The 22,033-nt window shown below is 54.9% G+C and overlaps 2 protein-coding genes across 2 annotated transcripts; one reads left to right on the forward strand and one right to left on the reverse strand.

Moving 5' to 3' along the window:
- The first annotated feature begins 2,954 nt into the window (after positions 1-2,954).
- Positions 2,955-15,283, forward strand: LOC123351408 (sialic acid-binding Ig-like lectin 13). Its single transcript, XM_044990729.1, has 7 exons — positions 2,955-3,033; positions 11,701-12,066; positions 12,738-13,040; positions 13,257-13,553; positions 13,912-14,011; positions 14,373-14,481; positions 14,708-15,283. Exons 1-7 carry the CDS (start codon positions 2,955-2,957, stop codon positions 14,834-14,836), a joined length of 1,383 nt encoding a protein of 460 aa, XP_044846664.1. The 3' UTR covers positions 14,837-15,283.
- A 423-nt stretch (positions 15,284-15,706) lies between these two features.
- LOC123351774 (hepcidin antimicrobial peptide) lies at positions 15,707-17,682 on the reverse strand. Its single transcript, XM_044991385.1, has 3 exons — positions 17,512-17,682; positions 16,492-16,557; positions 15,707-16,009 (listed from the first exon to the last, which is right to left on the reverse strand). The coding sequence occupies exons 1-3, from the start codon at positions 17,587-17,589 to the stop codon at positions 15,905-15,907; spliced, it is 249 nt and encodes an 82-aa protein (XP_044847320.1). The 5' UTR covers positions 17,590-17,682; the 3' UTR covers positions 15,707-15,904.
- Positions 17,683-22,033: the final 4,351 nt, after the last annotated feature.

A 22,033-nucleotide genomic window follows, 5' to 3' on the forward strand; every position in this document is an offset into this window, starting at 1 on the left:
TGGGACCTCGGCTTCTGTAGCCAGACAGGGGTCGGCTACCCCCGGGCTACTGTCCATATGTCCCTCAGGGCCTACCTTGTGGGTCGCACCAGATGCAGGCCAGTCTACCTGCATAGGCTCCTCAGGACCAGGGCTTGGTGGCAGGTCCGGCAGCTCCTCCGGGAAGTCCGACCCGGCGCGATCAGGCAGCTCCTCCGGGTAGCAGCAGGGACAGGGAAGCTCCGGCGGCTCCTCTTCATACCGGGCGCGGGGGAGTTCCAGCGGCCCCTCTTGGTACCGGTCACGGGGAAGCTCCGGGGGTTCCTTGTGGTACCGGGCGTGAGGGAGCTCCGGCCAGTCAGGGCAGCTGCCTCGGGCCCGGGAGGGTTCCCAGTCAGGAGCTCCCGCCGGCACATCTGCTCCCGGCGGTGGCTAGGCTCTGACTGGGCTCTGGCTGCCGGCTTTTCTACTTCCTGTCCCGCCCTGTGACTTCCGGGGGGCAGGGACAGGTGGTGGTAGCTCCGCCCACTTGGGTGTCTGGGACGGAGCTCCCTCTGCTGGACAGGAGGGGAGCCACACCGACTCACTACACCCCCCTACCATAGCAACAGAGATTCTCCATAGGCGAGACAGGGTAATAAGACCAGTGAAACGGCTAACTTACGATGCACCTGGGGTGATTAGTGAGGAGCCAATACATTTAGCACACAGGCTTGTGAAAGCTAAAGTGGGCTATCTGAGGCTCTTTGGAGGGGACCAGTAAGTTGGTATAGTAGGGAATGTGATTTGTCGGGACGACAAATTCTTGGCTGGGGGGAGGATGTAAGCAGAGTCAGGATGAGCCCTACCCTGACATCTGGTGGTACATTATGAGGAGTGGGCAAAGGAATTTTAGGAATGTGCATTTGCATTGGTAAACCCACTCCACTTAGCATAACACACAGCAGCCTGGGATGGTTATTTTCACACTGTGGAATCCCCAATTTCTTTGTTATTGGGGCAGGAAGGAGAAAAAAGTGCTGTTACCTTAATTATGTGAATGAGGAACTATGAGACTGCTTTATGAGAGAAATGACTCAACCTACATTAAATAGTACTTGCTAGACAAGGGACATGGGTTCCAAAACCCAGTGAAGGGAGAGAGGCTGGGGACTGGTGTGTGTACCTGATGGTATGGGCCCCTTTTGAGGGCTTGGAGTACCAATTGCACATCCTCCTCTCTCCACTGTTAAAGAGCAGAGCTAATTTTGAATCCTTTAGGAGTCCATCTGGAGGCTGCTCACCTGAATTCATGTTGGGCCAAGGTGGCACTGGGGCTCAAATTGAAACCACTAAGAGCTGAAATCACTAAAAGAGCTAAGCTTACTGAGCTGAGATCACTGAGTGGGGGAGCCTGAAGATCGATCGCTAAGCGGCTGGCAGAGCAGAGCAGTCTGCAGCACGTTGGAGCAGCCCATGGAGCAGTGAGCAGTGTGGAGCGGTTTGCGGGGACGGCTGATGCGGTTCACAGGTCGGCTGGAGGAGCGGCACAGCTGGTGGAGTGGAGCCAGTCATGGTGAAGGCTGCAGCAGAACTCCACGGAGAAGTGGGGCAGTCGGCCCTGGCCCACATAAGGTGCCCCTTAACACCCTGCATGTGCCCCCCCCCCATTTCCACCCAGCCTGGGGGTGTAAAACTCTGCAGATAAACTTTTGAACTCTGGGGTGGCACTGACCAGAAACAGAGACTCTTGGGTTGTTGGACTTTGGGGTGATTGGACTTAAAACCCTAAGGGGGAAAGGACAGTGCCAAATGTACTTGGAGGTGGGTTTTTTTGCTTATGGTTTGTGTATAGTCCTGTTTGTGGTGTCTCTCCAACGTGATGCCGCATTGCTTCCCTCCTTTATTAAAAGGCTTTTGCTACACTCAGACTCTGTGCTTGTCAGAGGGGAAGTGTTGCCTCCTAGAGATGCCGGGGGGGTGGCATCTCTAGGAGTGTCCCGGGTCACTGGGTGGGGGCTCGAGCCAGGTTTGCATCGTGTTATTGAACCGGAACCCCCCAACCACAAGAAACACTTTTAAATTTCAACCCTCTGATCACAAACCTGGCTCCCCTTGAAAGTGCTGATGGACCCGGTCTGCACAGACTCTGTGTGTGTGAGGGGGGGGCGTGGCAGGATCGCTCCATTGGGAGGGGACCTGCAGCTCTGTATGAACACACACATGACACACGCAGCAGATTGATAGAATTACAGACACCCCTCCACAAGAGTAACCCTAATAAATGAGGTACCCCAGAGTAACTGGCAAATCTGGTAACGGAGGGTCTGTGGATCAGGATTGAGGGACACTAGCAGAGCTCCGTGTGGTGTGGGACTGGATCGGGGGGGGGGCTGCGGGTCAGGAGTGAGGGGCACCAGCAGAGCTGTGGGGAGCTCAGGGCTGGGCTAGCAGGGGGCTGCGGGTCGGGAGTGAGGGGCACCAGCAGAGCTGTGGGGAGCTCAGGGCCGGGCTAGCAGGGGGCTGCGGGTCAGGAGTGAGGGGCACCGGCAGAGTTGTGGGGAGCTCAGGGCTGGGCTATCAGGGGGCTGCGGGTCGGGTGTGAGGGGCACCGGCAGAGCTGTGGGGAGAATGAGATGCCCAGGAGGATGGGGGCTGGTTAGTAAAATGCCCCTCCCGCAAGCCCTTGGCTCTTGGCCCAAAGTAGCTTCCTCTTTCACCAGCTTATCAGAGCCGGCCACCAGCAGTGACTTGGAAACACACACCCCCAACCACCCACTCCCCTTTTAGAGCCAGGAGAGAACCCAGGAGTCCTGCCCCTGAGCCCCACCCACTCTACCCACTAGTCCCCACTCCCCTGCTCTGCTCAGTCATTTTGCCACACTCCTTCCCAGCAGCACCTCCCTAGGCAGCGATCTGGGACCCACTGAGAGCAGCAAATCACGGAGCTCGTGAGTCCAGGCACTTGCTGCCTCCCGGAGCCGCAGAGCAGGAGAATGTGGGTGCCAGGAGCCAGCCAGATACCCCCTTCCACCAAGCTCTGCATTGAAATCATCCTTGCACTGCTCTGCCAGGGTAAGAGAACAACAGCAGAGACAGCTGGGCTGACAGGAATCCCCGAGAGCAGGGGATAGAACCCAGGAGTCCTGGGTTCCAGATGCCTCCTGCTGTAAGAGTTGATACTGGTAAAAAAATTATGGTTTGGGGAAATAAAGAGGCTTTAGCAGAGTGGGTGGGAGGGGTGGAGCCCAGAACTGGGCTTGCAGGGGGCAGCGGGTCAGGAGTGAGGGGCACTGGCAGAGCTGGAGGAATTGGGGGGAGCCCAGGGCTGGGCTCGCAGGGGCTTCAGGTCGGGAGTGAGGGGCACCGGCAGAGCTGTTGGAAGAATGTGATTTCAAAGCCGTATTTCCCCAGGAATTGAAATGTGGGGGGGTTTGAAGTCACAGGGGGTGAGGGCTGAGGGGTGAGCCCGTGAGGGTGCAGGGGGGGTTGTATGGCACCATGGTAACAATCGAGAAATATGTCCCGGCCATTTTATTAGCTCTATCTCATGCTGTAAAACCATCACCCGCATCAGCGCTGGCTCCTCAAGCCTTCCGTGAAGCACGACAGCTCCAGCCTTCTTGGCTTCTGGCTGTAATTTTGGACGTGTCAAATGCCGTCAGGTCCCCTTGGGTGGCTTCTCCTGTGCCCGGTTCTGCCAGGCCTTCACGGCAGGGTCCTCCCTCCTCGCTCCCGGCCGGGCAGAAGGCGACTCCTCCCAGCACACAGCGGTCTGGTCAGTGAGGAACGAGACGCTCGACCGGAGCTGCTGTGACTGGGAGCAGCAGGAGATGAATTCCTACTTCTGCCAGCCCAGGAAACGGCCCAGAGATCAGGTCACGCTACTAGCGATGATGATTAAGAAGAAGCTGAAGCCAAATCTTCATTTGTTCGTCGTATGATATTCTACTCTGGGGTCAAATCCTCTCTTCTGTCCTGATCACATGGCAGCCCCGTGGCTGGTAGTGCCTCACGCCACTTCTCTGTTGGCGTTTTATGAGAAGGCATCTGGAAAAGCTACAGAGCGGTTGATAGAATCCAGAAGTCGCTGTTGTAGATTTGTAGGAGACAGGTTCGGTTGTACTTTTTCAGCTGCCTTTACAGACACTTCTTGTCCTCTTCTCTTAAGGGGTCAATATTAGTGCGTTCATTAGTCAACTTCTGGACTGAAGTCTTTGCTTCTTCCAGCACCTTTTCAATGACTATTTCTCTGACTGATCCAAGTGTAGCTTCTATTGCTGGAGAAAAGTCTACGACTGTGGTAGCAGATGCTTGGATGGCGTTGGCTGATAACCCAAGTGGTTTCATCAGTAGACTTACGAGAGAGAGAACAGCGATTGTCTGCTCTGAACGTTGTAGCAAAGTTATCCACCAGCCTCACTCCTTAGATCCGCCCCTGCTCGGTAGAGACTCTCCAAAGCCAGTACAGGGGAGTCGCATCTTACGCGGGGGTTAGGTTCTGAAGTCAGCGCGTGAGGCCAAAATCGCATATAGTCAAACGCTCATTGAGTGGAATGGCGGGTGGAAACGCCCACACTACAGGTACCGTATTTAAATAGTTATTTTTCTTTTCTTTTTTTGCCGAGTGCGTATAGTTAAAATTGCCTACGTTAAATGCGCCTATGATGCGACTCCACTGTAATAATGGTGGCAGTAATATTAAGACAACAGCCAAGGATGGCTCGTTGAAAGCCAGCAGGTTTTCCCAGGTTGCACTAATTTGAACTTCATTTTCCATTTTCATGAAGACGTTCAGGCTTTTTGGACTCCTGCTTAGAAAAAGAGTATAAAGAAGACATTGAATTTACGGCTTTTTTAACGTCTTTTCAGGATTCTGCAGCTTGAACAGATTCCAGCATTGTAGGGCCGGAAGGGACCTCGCGAGGTCTAGCCCAGTCCCCTGCACTCATGGCAGGGCTAAGGATTGTCTAGACCTTCCCTGACAGGGGTTTGTCCAACCTGCTCTTAAAAATCCCCCATGATGGAGATGCCACAACCTCCCTGGGCAATTTATTCCAGTGCTTCACCACCCGGACAGGTAGGAAGTTTTTCCTAATGTTCAACCTGCAATTTAAGCCCGTTTCTTGTCGTAGCCTCGGAGGTTAACGAGAAGAATTTACCTCTCTCCTCCTTGCAACAACCTTTTATGTCCTTGAGAACTGTTTGTCCCCTCTCAGGCTTCTCTTCTCCAGACTAAACAAACCCAGTTTTTTTCAATCTTTCCTCAGGATCTATGACCTTTTTCTGGACCTTTAATCATTTTTGTTGCTCTTCTCTGGACTTTCCCCAATTTGTCCCCATCCTTCCTGAAATGTGGCGCCCAGAACTGGACACAACCCTCCAGCTGAGGCCTAATCAGCGCGGAGCAGAGCGGAAGAATTACTGCTTCTGTCTTGCTTACAACACTCCTGCTGATACAGCCCACAATGACGTTCGCTTTTTTTGCAGCAGTGTTACGTTGTTGACTCGTATTCAGCTTGTGATCCACTATGACCCCCAGATCTCTTTTGGCAGCTCTCCTTCCTAGGCAGTCATGTCCCATTCTGTCTGTGTGCAACTGATTGTTCCTTCCTAAGTGGAGCACTTTGCATTTGTCCTCATTTAATTTCATCCTATTTACTTCAGATCATTTCTCCAGTTTGTCCAGATCATTTTGAATTTTAATCCTGTCCTCCAAAGCACTTGCAACCCCTCCCAGCTTGGTATCGTCCGCTAACTTCATAAGTGTCCTCCCTACGGCATGAGCTAAATATTGATGAAAATATTGAACAGAACCAACACCCAGAATTGATCCCTGCAGGACCCCACTCGCTATGATCTTCCTGCATGACTGTGAGCCGTTGATAACGACGCTCTGGGAACGGTTTTCCAGCCAGTTATGCACCCACTTAGCTTGTAATTTTCTAGTTTGTTTATGAGAAGATCATGTCAGACAGTATCAAAAGCTTTACTAAAGTCAAGATATACCACATCTACCGCTTCCCCCCTAACCACAAGGTGTGTTACCCTGACAAAGAAAACTACCAGGTTGGTTTGAAATGACTTGTTCTTGACACATCCATCATGGCTCTTACTTATCACCCTATCGTCTTCTACGTGTTTGCAAACTGATTGCTTAATTATTGCTCCATTATGTTTCCGGGTACAGAAGAGATTAGGGTTACACTTTTTTCTGAGAAAAGCTTGTGCTCCACCAGATCTTCCAGAGAAGTTTGCAGCTCCATCAAATGCACAAGCAGCCATAGGCGGCAGGTTTGTATAATTTTTGGTGGGGCCCAAAATGGTGGTGCCCCCCCGCTCCCGCCCTGTAAGCCGATATAAAATGAAGCTACAACGCGTCAGCGCCACGAGATTACAAGTGTCAATTAAAAGTGGAAAGTCAGAAGCAGCACTTGCCTACTTCAATATACAGTATTACAATTTGTTGCACCTGTTGTGATGAAGTGGGAATGTTCTTAATGTTTTCTCTGAATACTGTGTGGGTGCCTCAGTTTCCCCTGCAAGATGCCAACTGAAGGTGTTGGGGACAAAGAGATCAGGTGGCCTCCTTGTCCAGAAGAGACACAGAGGCCAGAGGAGGGAGTGTCAGTTTGGAGCTGGCTGGGGAAATGGGGAGAGACCCAGAACTTGGTTCTGGGCTCCCCACCCCCCAAGATGCACCTGACAGAGGGGTTCTGTTTTTTGTACCAACAAGCTCTGTTTAAACTGTGTTCCCGTCATCTAATAAACCTTCTGTTTTACTGTCTGGCTGAGAGTCACATCTGACTGCGGAGTTGGGGTGCAGGGACCTCTGGTTGCCCCAGGACCTGCCTGGGCACACTCGCTGCGGAAAGTGCACAGTGTGGAAGGGCATGCTGAATGCTCCGAGGTCAGACCCAGGAAGGTGTAAGCTTCTTGCCCTGGAGACAGTCTGCTCAGAGAGGAGGCTCCCCCAGAGTCCTGACTGGCTTTGCATGGAGTTGTTCCAAAGCATCCCAGCATCCCCTTCCATACCATGCGCTTCCCGGAAGTCTGCACAGGCACTGACACTCCCTCCTCTGGCCTTTGTCTCTTTTCCAGGAATTAGGAGGCCACCTGATCTCTTTGTTCTCCAACACCTGCAATTGGCACCTTGCAGGAGAGTGGCCCAGGCCATCAGTTGCCTGGAGGCAGGGTTTCAGCCATTCTCTGTGCAGACAGTTCATTGTCCCTCTAGGGCTCTACAACAATCATACCCCCTTATCCCACCATCTAGATCCTTGAGAAATGCAGAGAGGAAACTGAGGCACCCAGACAGTATTCAGAGAAAACATTAAGAACATTCCCACTTTGTAACACCTGTATACGACTAGTTATATACTTTAAAGGGGTGTAAAATAGTCAAGTATCGTGCTAAACAAAATGATACTCCAAACTGACCACCAAATTTAAGTTGCACGTTTTTCCCCTCCGGTGAGGGTTCTGGGGTGGGGCTGGGGATGAGGGGTTCACAGTGCAGGAGCATGCTCGGTGCTGGGGGTGCAGGCTTTGGGGTGAGGCAGGGCTGAGGATGAGGAACTTGGGGTGCAGACAGGCTGCCCCAGGGCTAGGGCCAGAGAGGACTCCCCATCACCACCACTGGCAGCAGCAAGCTCCAGGGGAGGGACCCCTCCTCTGCCCCCCTACCCCCCAGAGCACACTCACTCTGCACCACAGTCACTGCACAGGCTCCTAGGGCCCCTCCGGTCCAGAAAACTCACTCCCCTCCCCTATGATGGGTGCTGGGGGGGGGGCACAGGTGGCCTTCCATGCTGCCCCTCACCATAACTTCACTGTGGATGGGGGATGGGGCTGCCCCTTGCCCAGCATGGGGCAGAAGTGGGGTAGGCAGGGTGGTGGCTGGCTATGGGACGGGGGAGCAGGGTGTCATAAAATTCACCCAAGCCCCAGCTGCTCAGGTCTAGGAAGCCTCCCTCTCCCATCCCTCCTGTGGCGGGTGGGTTGGTGGGTGCTGGGGGAGGGGGCATTGCCTTCACATGTGGCTTCCTGCCTCCCCTGTGCAGCCTGCTGCCCCTCACCATAGCTTCACTGGGGGACGGTGGGAGGGGATGGCATGGGGCTGCCCCTTCCCCAGCGCTGGGCAGGAGTGGGGGCTGGGGCTGGGGCTGGGGCAGGGGGGGTATCATAGGGTCAAACACTCACAGAAGCCCCAGCAGCTGCTAAGGTGAGTGATGTCCCTCTCCTGGCCGGAAGTCCCCTCGCGTCTCCTCCAGGTAGGGGCAGGGGAGGGGAGGGGAGGGGAGCACGGCACGGCCCCCTCCCCTCCCCTCCCCCTCCTGAGGTGCTACAGCAGCAGCCAGCATTGCTCTTATGCTGTACCTCAGGCCTGCACAACTCGTAAAGCGGCGAGGGCCACGTTCCACCAAAGAAAACAGCTGAGGGCCGAAACCCCCCGGCCCCGCGGAAACACCCGCCCCAGGGCCGCCCAGCCCTGTGGCAACAAACCCTCCTTCCCCAGCGCTCCCCCACCAAAACAGCTGTGGGCCAAAAAGGAAGGTTGGGGGTGGGGAGCTGATACTTGATTTTAAATCAACCAGGGGCTCCCAGCTGAAGAGGTGGCTGGAGCCCTCAGGGGCAAATTAAAGGGCCCGGGGCTCCGGCGGCCGGGGGAACCCGGCAGGGCCGGCTCTAGGTTTTTTGCTGCCCCAAGCAAAAAAAAATTTGTCTGTCCCCCGTCCCAGCCCTGGGCTCCTCCCTGTACCCCCTGCTGCCCCAATCCTGGGCTCTCCCCCCACTGACCCACACCCCCTGCCGCCCCAGCGCTGGGCTTCCCCCTTTCCTCCCCACCAGTGCCCTCCCTGCACCCTGCTGCTGCCCCAGCCCTGGGCTCCCCCCACCAGTGCCCCCCCCCACACCTCCTGTCGCCCCAGCCCTGGGTCACTGGTAACTCGCTCCCAGGGCAGGTCATTCAGCAGGAATTTTGGACGTGCACAGAACACAGGCAGGACTGGTTCCCACATGGTTACAGAGCTGCCGTAAAGTGGAACAATTTTCAGCTTGTGTGATTGGAGGATATCTGGATGCATATTATAAGACTGTCCTACATAAATGAGGAAAAGTTGAGGTGCCTTTATTATTCTTTTGTTCCACTCTTTCTTTCTATGGGGAATTTGCCAATGCAATCTCACTGTCTCCCTTAAACAAACAAAAAGGCAATGGCTGTTGAAAATAGCAATTCCAGTCCTAATAAGCATTTCTTGCTCAATTTTATCCTGCTTTTTCTGCAGCAAGTTACAGTGGATCAGTATATTTGATTTGGGAGAAATTAAGTAACAGCTACCCAAACCGAGCTTGAGCACTCCTGAATTTTGAGGTGTTCAAATCTGGAAGGCAGGTGCTGGGGGTGGGAGAGGGCTGTGGGCTCCACGGGGGAGCATGGCAGCAACTGTCTGGAGCTGCATGGAGCCAGACACGCTGGTCTGAGTGGCACGGTAAGGGGGCTGGGGGTTGGAGAAGGGGTAGGGGGTTCCAGGGGGCAGTCAAGGGACAGGGAGCAGGTGGGGTTGGATGGGGCAGAGGTTCAGGGGGGCAGTCAGGGGACAGTCAGCAGTAGGATAGGCATGGGAGTCCCAGGGGATTATCAGGGGACAGGTAGGGGGTGGGGTCCTGGGGGAAAGGTGGGGGGGGGTCGCAGGAGAGGGCAGTTGGGGACAAGGAGAAGGGAGGCTTAGATAGGGGCTGGGGTCCCAAGGGGCAGTTGGAGCAGGGGTCTTGGGAGGGAGTAATCGGGGGACAAGGAGCAGCAGCATTTAGATGGGGGTGGGGTCCTGGGGGGCAGTTAGGGGCAGGAGTCCCAGGAGAGGGGTATCAGGGGATAAGGACCAGCGGTGTTAGATAGGGGGTGGGGGTCCTGGGGGGCAGTTGGGGCAGAGGTCTGGGGAGGGGACAAACAGTGGCTGCATGCCAGGATTGAAACAGCCCTGGGCTGCCGGCATCCGCGGGGAGCCGTGAGCCCTTTAAATCCCAGCCAGGGCTCGGAATCTCGGTGGGCAGCCCAGAGCCCTCTGACTCCCAGCCGCAGCTGAGATTTAAAGGGGAGAAACCTAGCTCCAAATATTGGTGGAGCAGAGCCCCTGACTGTGAATATTCCTGGGGCTTTAGCCCCAGGAGCCCATATAAGTTGGCGCCCATGCAAGCAGCAACTCTTTGGGGTCCGATTTACAAGCATTTACCTCTTCTGAGATGTGGGTTTTTCAGAGATGCGTCTGATGTGTCGCCTGTGACCTGAACAACTAAAAATGCATCTACTGGCCTCCCACGGACGTCTGGAGAACGTCCGCAGTGACTTAGTACTGGACACCCATTTGCACGGTGCATTTATCAGCCACGTGCTCGTTGTGTGAGTGCGGTGAGAGAGTTCTTCACTTTTCCAGCTCCTGAGTCGTTCAAATCCAGCGTCCACATTCAGGGTTAGCCAGTGACAATGTGCTTCACACTGGCCTCAGCTTGGGGTGTGCGTAGCTGGAAAGTCTGGTGTGACACACACTGCGCTGGGTCTCCAGCATTAAGTGCTTCTCAATCTGGCCGTGCGCGTGGCTGGCTCAGGAGGCTTCCTGCAGAGCAGAGGCTTGGTGCTCTGCAGCCCTTTCACTGGCTTCGCCAGCCCTGGCTTTGCTGATGGGCCTGGCAGACCAAGCGCCTCCGCTGTTCCCCGCTGGAGCAGGGAAACGCTTTCCTTCCGCGTCAGCTTTGTGGCAAGAGGTGCCCCAGGGGCTTCCTCTGCGAGGTCACTAAACGGGAAACGTTTGAGCGACAAACGTCGAGACCAGCCCTTAGGTTGCGGTTTCTTCAGTAGGGAGCTTGGTTTGTGCTTCGGGCTGTTTGGACGCCGATAAACCACTTGAACCTGCAGCTGGCGGGTTGGTGCAGTCTTGGTTCCTGGCATGTTCTTCCCTTGGTTGGTTTCAACACTGGGGGGTGATGGGGGATTTCAGGGTGGGTGCATCCCCCGTTGTTTGGTTTGGGGAAATAAAGGGGCTCTGGCAGAGCTGTGGGGTGGGGGGAGCCCAGGGCTGGTCTGGCAGGGGGCTGCAGGTCGGGAGTGAGGGGCACCGGCAGAGCTGTGGGGGGAATGAGATGTGCAGGAAGAGGGGGGCTGGTTAGTAAAATGCCCCTCCCCCAAGCCCTTAGCTCCCGGCCCGAACCTGCTTCCTCTTTCACCAGCTAATAAAGGCAAATATTGATCAGCTGAGAAATCGAGTCTCTTTCTCAGAGCCGGCCCCTGTCAGTGCCTTGGAAACACGCCCCCCCCGCCCCCTGGCTCTAACCACTAGCCCCCCCACTCCCCTCTTAGTGCCCATCCACCGCTCTAACCACTAGCCCCACTCCCCTCAAGCCTCCCATATTTAATCTCTGCTTCCTTATTGGTATCTTTTTATTCTCTCACCCCAGGGAAGGACTGAGGGGCACTGACAGAGCTCTGAGTGGGGACAGGGGTGGATCTAGGGGGGGCTGCGGTTCGGGAGTGAGGGGCACAGCAGAGCTCTGTGTGGGGGTGGGGATGGATCTTGGAGGGCTGTGGGTGGGGAGTGAGGGGCATCGGCAGAGCTGGGGGGGCAGGGTGGATTGGGGGGCTGTGGGTCGGGATTGAGGGGCACCGGCAGAGCTGGGGGGGCAGGGTGGATTGTGGGGCTGCGGGTGGGGACCGAGGGCACCGTCAGAGCTGGTCTGTTTCCCCTGCAGGTGGGCTCTGCCAGGCGCCCGACTATCGGATCCAGGTCCCGTCCCGCGTCACGGCCCAGCAGGGTCTCTGCGTCCTGATCCCCTGTAATTTCACAGCCAATTTCGAGTCCTCCGGGGTCCACTACAAATACTGGTTTCTCAGCGGCGACGACAGAGACACCAGCCCGGCTGTGGCCACCACAGATCCTGGCAGGGCCCTGAGGGATCCTGGGGGCCGGATCCGCCTGGTGGGGAACGCCCAAGACGACTGCTCCCTGCACATCAGCAACCTGAGAGCCGGAGACAGGGACCGCTACTTCTTCCGCTTTGTGAAGGGAGACTTTAAATACAGCTACGTGGTGACCCAGCCGCTGGTGGATGTGACAGGTGAGGCTGGGTAGCCTGGAGAGCTCAGCAGGATTAACTCTGCTTATACCCAGTGGCAGGGAGTCCCGCAGGTTAGCCCCACTAATACCCAGTGGCAGGGAGTCCCGCGGGTTAGTCTCACTAATACCCAGTGGCAGGGAGTCCCGTGGGTTAGCCCCACTAATACCCAGGGGCAGGGAGTCCCGTGGGTTATCCCCACTAATACCCAGTGGCAGGGAGTCCCGTGGGTTAGCCCCACTAATACCCAGGGGCAGGGAGTCCCGCAGGATAGCCCCACTAATACCCAGGGGCAGGGAGTCCCGCGGGTTAGTCTCACTAATACCCAGTGGCAGGGAGTCCCGTGGGTTAGTCTCACTAATACCCAGTGGCAGGGAGTCCCGCAGGTTAGCCCCACTAATACCCAGTGGCAGGGAGTCCCGCGGGTTAGCCCCACTAATACCCAGTGGCAGGGAGTCCCGCGGGTTAGCCCCACTAATACCCAGGGGCAGGGAGTCCCGTGGGTTAGCCCCACTAATACCCAGGGGCAGGGAGTCCCGTGGGTTAGCCCCACTAATACCCAGGGGCGGGGAGTCCCGCGGGTTAGCCCCACTAATACCCAGGGGCAGGAAGTTCCAGGGATTAACCCCAGTAATTCCCCACTGAGTTGAAGTTGAATGGTGTTGCCTGCTTAGAGCTGACGGAGCAGCCGGTGCTGGGGGTCCCCGAGGTGCTGCTGTCCGGACAGCTGGTGAATGTGACCTGCCAGGCTCCGGGGACCTGCTCAGGGACCCCTCCCCAAATCACCTGGAATGGGGGGTTCGACTACACAGCCAGGAACGTCTCGGTCGCCCTGGCGAACGGCAGCGTCTCCTACAGCTCCGTGCTCAGCTTCACGCCGGCCCCAGGGGATGACGGCAAAGAGCTGGTCTGCACCGTCACGTACCCCGCCGTGGTCGGGGTCTCCACCCGCACAGCCGTCCGGCTCCACGTCGGCGGTGAGTGACCCTGTCCAGCGCCGGCGGGGGAGCGGGGTCTAGTGGTTAGAGGGGTGGGGGCTGGCAGCCCGGACTCCTGGGTTCTATCCCTGGCTCTGGGAGGGGCGTGGGGTCTAGTGGCAGGGCTGGGCCGAGAGCCAGGACTCCTGGGTTCGATAGGAGAGCACTGGGATCCCAGGAGGCAACTCCCCCCACACGTCCCGTGTCCCGTTGCAGACCCGCCGAAGCTGCTGCCGCGGGGGAACTGCACGGTGCGGGGCCGCGGGCCCGGGGGAGCCGCCACGTGTCACTGTGCGGCCGAGGGGAACCCCCCGCCCCGCCTCGAGTGGCGCCTGCCCAACCGCACCCTCCCCGGGCACTTCGAGGGCCCCGAGCTGCGAGCGACCTCGTGGGCGCGGGGCCCGGCCGTGAGCGGGGAGCTGCGGGGCCCGGCCGGGGCCCTGGCCAACGTGTCCTGCGCTGCCACCAACGCCCACGGGCAGAGCCAGGCCGCGCTGCCCGTGGTGCCCGCAGGTACCGGGGACCGGCGGGGGCTGGGCAGGGGATCCAGCTTTGCCATTAGCTAAAAGCAGTGGCCTGTTCGTCTTCAGGCAGAGATGTATATGTGAGGAAATACGGCGCTATGTGCCAGCCCCTTAGACAGGTGGCAACCCACGTATCAGTCACACAGTCCCCACCTGCCCCCTTTCACCTCTGTGCCTCCCTGGAGAGGTGGGGAAGGGGGCTCAGTCCCCATGGCTAGGCCAGCCCTCGGCCCCTCCCCCGCTCGGGGACCCTCCCCCTACGCCGGACCCACCTGTTCATTACAAGCCCTGTAGGCCCATCACCAGCCCAGCCGATTCCACCGCTCACACCAGCTGTTGGTTTGCAGCCGGCTTCCCCCTGACACTCGTGCTGGCCTTGGTGGCTGGTGGGAGCCTCGCGCTGGTCGGTGCCGGGGCTGCAGTGGCCTGGAGAGTCAGGAAGGGAAGGTAAGACTCAGGCGGGACGGGAGAAGGATCCAGTGGGAACCGTAGCCTGGAATGGGGGGAAAATGGCTCCCCCAAGATCAGCTATCGCTCATTGCAAGCGTGAAATTCCACTTGCTGCCCTCAATCCCGACCCACAGCCCCCTGTGTGCCAGCCGTGGGTTCGCCCCCCCAGCTCTGCCGGTGCCCCTCACTCCTGACCCGCAGCCCCTGCTAGCCCAGCCCTGGGCTCCCCAACATGCAGCTCTGGGATGGCGGAGGCGGGGGAGATGGACCCATGGGTCTGATCATGGCAGCAGGGAGGAGGTGGGACACCAGGCTAGATGGGCCTAGGGGCCGGTTTTTGATGATGGTTTCACCCCAGACAGGGCAGCAGGGATATCACCAGGGCCGGACGGTGCCAAGGGACCAGAGACGGGAAGGTCAGTTACTCCTCCGGGCAGCCAGAGTCCACAGCGCCTTCCCGCAGACAGGTGGGTTCCCGGCCCTCCAGCGGCTTATCCCAGACCCTGCACCCTCCAGCCCCATCCCCCACCCTGCTGGGATCCCTCCCTGCACTTGACATGGGCCCTGGGACCCCCTCCGCCGCTCCCAGAATCCCCCTCTGCTGGGATTTCCCCCCTCCAGCGCTCACCACCCATCCTTTCCCCTGGGCATGGCGGCCACTCTTCCCCGCTAACCCCGTCTCTCCCCGCACAGGACGCCACCAGGGAAGAGGGAGCCCTTGAGAAGAAAGGGAGAGGAGGAGGAGGAAGAGGAGGAAGATGCTACCGGGGGAGAGGTGACGGGGATCAATTCACAGAGGAAAACATCTACGTCAACGCCTAAGGCCAGGGAGGGGGACAGGGTCATTGCAGGGCTCGAGCTAGAGAGAGACTGGTGGGAGCGGTGGGATAGCCGGCCTGCCTTGTGGCTAAGGTGCTAGCCTGGGTCACCGGACACCTGGGTCCTATTCCCAGCTCTGCTAAGGAATGCCTGTGTGACTCTGGCCAAGTCCCTTCCCCCCCCGCCCCGTGCCTCAGTTTCTCAGCTGTAACACGGGGAGTATATCACTGCATTTGGCTACTTACGCCGTGAGCTTGTTGGAGATGGTCTCTCGCTGTGTGTGGGCAGCACCTGGCACAACCAGGGCCTGTCTCTGGCTGTGTCTGGGCCGCGTCCCCCTCCCACCCCCACCCCCCATCTCAGCTGGGGGCCACTCTGCTAATACACCAGTGAGGCAGCTACTGCTCCAGACAGAGTTACGCCGAGCAGGTGGGCCTGTGTTAACCCTTTCACTGCTGCAGCTAAATAAAAGCCATTCCCAGCTCCTCCCTGGGCTGAAGAGTTTTATGTTGCCTCGGTTTCCCTCAGGGGTTCCCCTCGCTCGTGGAGCCGCTCAGCTGTGGCTGGACACTCACGGCCCAGGCCCAGGGTACCAAAGCACTGGGAAAAGGATCACGATAAATAATGCCTGGTGCTGCGATGCAGCCACCTCTGGGGTGGGAGAGCTGGGGAACAGCCGCACAGCAATGCCATGGGGCTCGCCCGGGGCTGAGATGCAGCCACCTCTGAAGTGTCGTGGTTAGATGCGGGGCTGGGAGCCAGGACTCCTGGGTTCTGTCCCTGGCTCTGGGAGGGGAGTGGGGTCTAGGCGGTTGAGGGGGGCTGGGATCCAGGACTCCTGGGTCCAATTCAGTAACTATGACGACAGGCTCGTGACTTTAAAAACCACATTTAATGTCCAATAACAAAAAGCGAGACGCAAACGGAGCAATAAATAAGGCGGGGGCGGGGCAGGGTGCGGCGGGGTGAGAGGCAGCAGTGCTGGGGGCAGCGGGGGAGCCGGGCTGGCCGCGGCTGGAGGGACGGCGCCCCCGAGCGCTGCTGTGGTCCGGCCGCGTCCGGCCGGCTGGCTCAGGTGCGGCAGCAGAAGCCGCAGCCCTGGTTCCGGCAGCACTTGCAGCAGTAGGTGCAGATGGGGAAGTGGGCGTTGTGGCGCTTGGCTCTCCGGAGCAGGGCCTGCGGGGAGAGAACGGGGTCAGGACTCCTGGGTTCAATCTCCGGTGAGGAGGGGGGGTCTAGGGGTTAGCGCGGAGGGGCTGGGAGCCAGGACTCCTGGGTTCTCTCTGCCGCTCTGGGAGGGGAGTGGGATCTAGTGGGGGGGGGGGGGCTGGGAGCCAGGACACCTCTGTTGCTAGCCCAAGGGAAGTGCATTGACTCATTAATAGCCCAGAACCGTCCCCTAGGGCTGTAGGTTCAGGGACTGCGATCCCGGTACTGCAGCCTTCAGGGCCAGCCCGGACCCCCAGGGGAGAGCCCCCAACCCTCCCCCTGCAGCACAGCGCCCCCTAGTGCCAGGCTGGGACATCGGTGCCAGCCCAGACCCCCCAGGGGAGAGCCCCCACCCCGCTCCCTGCAGCACAGCGCCCCCTAGTGCCGCCCAGGGGCTTCGGGGCCAGCCCTGCCTGCCAGGGGAGAGCCCGCACTCATCCAGTTCTTACCTGCAGACCCTGAGTTTCTTCTTTGGGTTCCATCTGTTGCGTTAACAAACCAGCAGGATTTGCTGTCTGCAGAGACACAGAGAAGACAAACCTGAGCTTTACGCTAGGTGCAGTGGGTTAGAGCAGAGGGGGCTGGGAGCCGGGACACCCGGTTTTATCCCTGGCTCTAGGAGAAGAGTGTTGTCTAGTGGTTACAGAGGGAGAGGGCTGGGAATCAGGATTCCTGGGTTCAATCCCAAATTCTTCCTCTCATTTGCTACACATATTTGTGCAACTCAGGACATATACGTTGTATTGTGGTCTATGCAATTTAATGCCACAGATTCCGAACAGAAACCAATCGGAGAGGCTGGCAAAAAGTAGCAAATAAGTTTTAGAACAAAGTTTTCCTTCAATAGCCAGTGGGAAAAATATTCCTGGTCACATTTCGTGCCCCTTGTCCAGCTCACCAGCCTTTACCCCGCTACGAACGTTGAGTTTATTCCCGAATAAAGACATTTGTATTGGGAAAACAGGAGATTTTGCTTAAAAATCAATCTGGACTATTTGCAGTGCAAAAGAAATGGCCGTTTCCCCCTTCCACAAATCTGTCTGTGATTCCAGACAGACCCTGCAGCTTTCCCAGAGCTTTTCATGGGCGCAGGTCCAGGGACTGGAATAACCTGCGGGGGGGGGGTGCAGAGCCTATATGTCATGTCAGATTAATCCTAAAGAAAGTCAGTGCTGGGTAACGCCCCGAGCTGGGAGTCCAGACGCCTGGGTTCTGTTCCCGGCTCTGTAGCCAAGAGCCCATGGGACCTTGAGCCAGTTACCCTGTGGCTCTGTGCCTCAGTTTCCCCATGCCTGGAAAAAGGGGCTGATAATCCTACCTGGCACAACGGGGCCCCGATCTCAGCTGGGGCAGGGACTGTCTCTCGCTGTGTGTCTGGGCAGCGCCCGGCACGACGGGGCCCTGATCCCAGCTGGGACGTCTCGGTACAACCATCATACAAAACAAAAAGGAGTCTGGGAAGCGTTTACCTGGCCCTGGAAGCAGCAGGAGTTTTGAGCAGTGATGACGAGGATGAGAATCACGCAGGCAACTTGAAGCTTCATCATGATGTTTCTCTGCCTTGTAGTTTTCTGTCTCCTCTTCCCCGCTCCCCTGGTGTGTCTCCGAAGGGCTGCGCTGGTGGTTGAGTTCGGCCCCCGACCCAGGGCTGCGTTTATAGCCCAGCCATCCCCACCCCGGTCCCGAAACAGCCAATCCCACGTGTGCCAAGCAAGGCCAGGTGAGGCAAGGGATACCGTAAACAGCTCGTCAATAAGGTTATCGCAGCTGGGCTAAAAATTCCAGCAAACCATTGGTCGGCTCCCCAGCCGGTGTCAATGGGCCGTGACACCACTGGAGTCAATGGGGCCAGATCGCAGCTGGTGTCGATCAGCAGCGCGTTAATTCTCGCAGGCCTTTGATTTAAATCCCTCCTGGCGTTTGTCCCAATGAGATGTCAAAACAGTTACAGTAAGTTTCACGGTCGGGGTGTCTGCCCCCGCAACACCGCGGCCGAGATCGGAGCAAGGCTGGGACAGGAATGACCTCAGCTTTTCTTGTAAATCTCTCAAGTTTAGCAACGTTTCTCCGGGCCACAAGATGATCCAGGCACCAGATGAGGGATTGAGCCGGCCACCTAATTAGGTCGCAGCATTTCAAAGGGGGAAAATGACCTCTTTATTGTTTTCCATCACCGCACTCATTACGCATGAGCCCCAAAGGGCAACAATCGATCAATCCTAATTGCCCATCATCCCAGAATTTGAACATAACCATGATGAGTGAGGCACACACACACCCCCGCCCCCTTCTGGGGCCCGTTTCTCTCTCTTCCAAAACTCACCTTGATCAATTTCACCCTGGGAATTCTAAATGGGGATTTGTATTATCTAGATAAGCAGCCAAGCCTTATTGTTTTCAATGCTGCTAAGCCATCGCCCTGAGTGACTATCATGTGGCAAGGAGTTCCGCAGGTTAATGGCACGTTGGCTGGAAAAAGCATCGGGTTAGCCCTATGTTAAACAGGCAAGATTGGGGCTACTGTTCTTCAAAGTGGGGTATTTTGATTCCGGTCAAGCGCTAAATGGGGACTCCTCACGCAGTCTCAATTATCAAGCTAGTGATTTCACTAGTGATTTGCACAGGAGAGGTTCTCTGACATGCTGCCAGTTCCCACCGACATTCAGAGGCCCCCCCTGCAAAACCCAGCCCTAAAAAAGACCGCTCATAGCAGAGCCAAAGGATTTCATTGTTGGGGGGGGGCGTCTTGCTGTACCTATCTTGAGTCACTCCGCTCTGTCTGACACTCTGGGCCAGATCCCAGCTGGCGTCAATCGTCCGCCGCTCTGCTGGAATGAACGGGGCCATAGCTCTGTCCCCCTTTCAGGGGTCGACTTTGTCTTGCCTCCCCCCACGTTTCCCCTCATTTGAAAACGACTTGCTGATAAAATCAGACATCAGAATACAACAGTGTCACAGCGCATTAGTCCTGAGACAATGCGACTTTCTCATTGTTCCCGTGTAATTCTAAAATAAATCACTCGGAATCTGACTATTGCACTTGCATTTCAGTGGACCGTCTACAGAGCAGTTTAAACGAGTCATTGTCTGTATGAAATTGTAGTTTGTACTGACTTCGTTCGGGCTGTTTCTGTAGCCTGTTGTAAAACCAGGCAAATAGCTGGATGAACTGATGTACCCCCTGGCACATCTCTGGGTACCCCCAGGGGTACGTGTACCCCTGGCTGAGAACCACTGGCTCAGATGATTAGCGCGGACGTGTTTGCAGGATTGGGGCCAAAGTGCAAAGCAGATGTGTTGATTATTCTTTGGTAAACGCGTGTGTCCCCGCGACGGCTAAGAGCAATTCTTGCCTTTCTGTCCGGTTCTTGTGAACAAACAGTTTCCAGGGAGGGAAATTTCCTTTCGACGGCCTCAGTTCCGCGAAGCCTGAAGATTTATTGATTAAACGAGACGTTTCTGCAAACGCCCAATTTAAAAAAAAGAAACTTTGTCCTCTAAACTCGGAGGATTTTAATTGTATTTTTCATAATCTCTTTTAAAAAGAAAATTCACCGAGTTAACAAAGTTACAGCCACAGCTTTGTTAAACAAAAGGCACCGAGGATATTCGCAATATCAGATGCAACAGTCAAACGTTGATTTATTCAGTTATTTCAATCATTCGCTTCTAGTCATTGCCAAAACTATTAATGGATCAATCAAACGAAAGAGAAATTTTGCTACCTGTGTAAAATGACTTATTGTTTCAAAAAACAATAACGTTACTTAAATCGTTTATTGAAATGTAAACGTATTAAATTATTGTGTTTGTTTCTTGTGTTTGCCAGAAGCAAATGAACTAATTCAATTAATAAACATACTGTACCTTCTGCCTGTGACGTTTTAAAATGCAGTGTAGCAAAGTGTTTTCAGTTATTTGAATCTACGGGTCTTAAGCCTCAAGTAATCACTTTCGATGAAGAGGTTTATTTATTTTATTGTCTTTGGGAACGGAAGTTTTCATTTAATTTCTTAAAGTCAGTTGTTTGTTTCATTAATTAGTTAAACATGATTATTTTGATTGGCCTGAGAAAAGGAAATGCTTTGAATATTTTTGGAAAGAAATGATGTGAAATGTAATGTATTACACTATTTCAATAGTTTAATCGCTAACTAATTAGTGCAAATAAATTGATTAAACCCAGGAGATCATTTTAATCTATAGGCAGTGAAATTTGACATGATTTGAAAATACTAGAAAAATGCAATTGAAAAATAATCAGCATTACCTAATAGAAATAATACATATGAATTTCTAGAACATTCCATATTAATTATTAAAGTAGTTAAGAAACAGAACTAACAAGCATTTGAATTTTCTTTAGGAAGCAGTTTCATTTTGCAACTTTTATTACTAAGTAGGCATTTTTAAAATTGAATTTATTAAAATACTTACATAGATTCTTTTCTAGTGATTTTCATAATAAATAAACATTCATTTTAAAAAGTGAGAATTGTCACTGATTCCAGAAAGTGTCTTTTTAAATTTAATTTATGAAATGATTTCAACAATTTGTTGCTAATACTCCCAAAAGAAATCATTCAATTAACAAAGAAATAATAATTGTCCCATATAATAATCAGTTGCCCAGTGTATTAATTAAGTTTCTACTGTATTAATTAACTTATGCTAATTAACTTGCTACTATATTAACTTCCATTCTAATAAACTCACTGGTGTATTCTGTATTATATGAATTAATCATATATTATTTTGATTAAGATAATCAATTGATTAATAATACATGTTGGCTAGTGTATTAATTAGCTAACATATTAAACAAGACTGGTTAACTTCTGTCTGTTAATTGGCTGGTGTATTTATTAAATAATTAATTAAACAAAATATTAATCAATGAATCTATTAATCACCTACTGGATTAATTAACTAGCTGGCACATTAAAATAAAATAAATAATAAATAAACATATTAAAATATAACTACTTTATTAATTGCTAATATATTCATCACCGTGATAGCAAGCTATTTATTAGCTAACCTACTGACTATAGTTGTTTCCCAGCTAATATTTCGATTAAGCCAGTAGTACATTAGCAACCTCTCCATTAATTGACTAATCTATTGACTTGCATCCGACGAAGTGGGTATTCACCCACGAAAGCTCATGCTGCAAAACGTCTGTTAGTCTATAAGGTGCCACAGGATTCTTTGCTGCTTTTACAGATCCAGACTAACACGGCTACCCCTCTGATACTATCTATAACACAGTTAATTCAAATAGTAATTACTAACTGATCTATTAATTGACTAGACTAGTAATTAACCTGCAGCTGAGTTAACATATTCCTAGACCTAAATGCAAGTTTTTCTGGCTTTCTGGCGCGCTGGTTCCCCTGTGATTGCTGAGCTCAGCCCGACAGCGCTTTGCGGGGCTCTCCCAGGGACCAGGCCGTGGCGGGTAGAAAAGCCCAAATGCGGCTTTCAGCCGGCGCCGATGAGGCGGGACGGTCTGGTGGGCGGTTGCCGTTCCATTGCTTTGGATTCAGTGCCCCCAGGGCAGGGGCGGCTCTAGGTTTTTGGCCGCCCCAAGCAGTCATGCCCGGGAGGCGCCCCCGAGCCGCGGGAGCAGCGGACCTCCCGCGGGCATGACTGCAGAGGGTCCGCTGGTCGCGCGGCTCGGCTGGACCTCCCGCAGCTGCGGGCGGTTCGCAGGTCCGGCGGTTCCGGTTGAGCTGCCGCAGGCATGCCTGCGGGAGGTCCAGCCGAGCCGCGGGACCAGCGAACCGTCCGCAGTCATGCCTGCGGGAGGTCCACTGGAGCCGCCGGCCGAGCGTCCCCTCCGCAGTCATGCCTGCGGCAGGTCCGCTGCTCCCGGGGCTCCGGTGGACCTCCCGCAGGCATGACTGCGGCAGGTCCGCCGGCCCAGCCTGCAGCCCCCCCGGGAAAGGGCCGCCCCAGGCGGGTGCTTGCCCCGCTGGGCTCTGGAGC

This window comes from Mauremys mutica, chromosome 17, assembly GCF_020497125.1.
Source record: "Mauremys mutica isolate MM-2020 ecotype Southern chromosome 17, ASM2049712v1, whole genome shotgun sequence".
Classification (NCBI taxonomy): Eukaryota; Metazoa; Chordata; order Testudines; family Geoemydidae; genus Mauremys; species Mauremys mutica.

Excerpts from the sequence above, each read along its gene's own strand:
- LOC123351408 (XM_044990729.1), top strand. The coding sequence starts at position 2,955 with ATGTGGGTGCCAGGAGCCAGCCAGATACCCCCTTCCACCAAGCTCTGC. Across the intron at positions 3,034-11,700 it reads CCTTGCACTGCTCTGCCAGG|GTGGGCTCTGCCAGGCGCCC; the intron begins GTAAGAGAACAA and ends TTTCCCCTGCAG. Across the intron at positions 14,482-14,707 it reads CAGCGCCTTCCCGCAGACAG|GACGCCACCAGGGAAGAGGG; the intron begins GTGGGTTCCCGG and ends CTCCCCGCACAG.
- LOC123351774 (XM_044991385.1), bottom strand. The coding sequence starts at position 17,589 with ATGATGAAGCTTCAAGTTGCCTGCGTGATTCTCATCCTCGTCATCACT. Across the intron at positions 16,558-17,511 it reads CCTGCTGCTTCCAGGGCCAG|ACAGCAAATCCTGCTGGTTT; the intron begins GTAAACGCTTCC and ends GTGTCTCTGCAG. Across the intron at positions 16,010-16,491 it reads AAGAAACTCAGGGTCTGCAG|GCCCTGCTCCGGAGAGCCAA; the intron begins GTAAGAACTGGA and ends CTCTCCCCGCAG.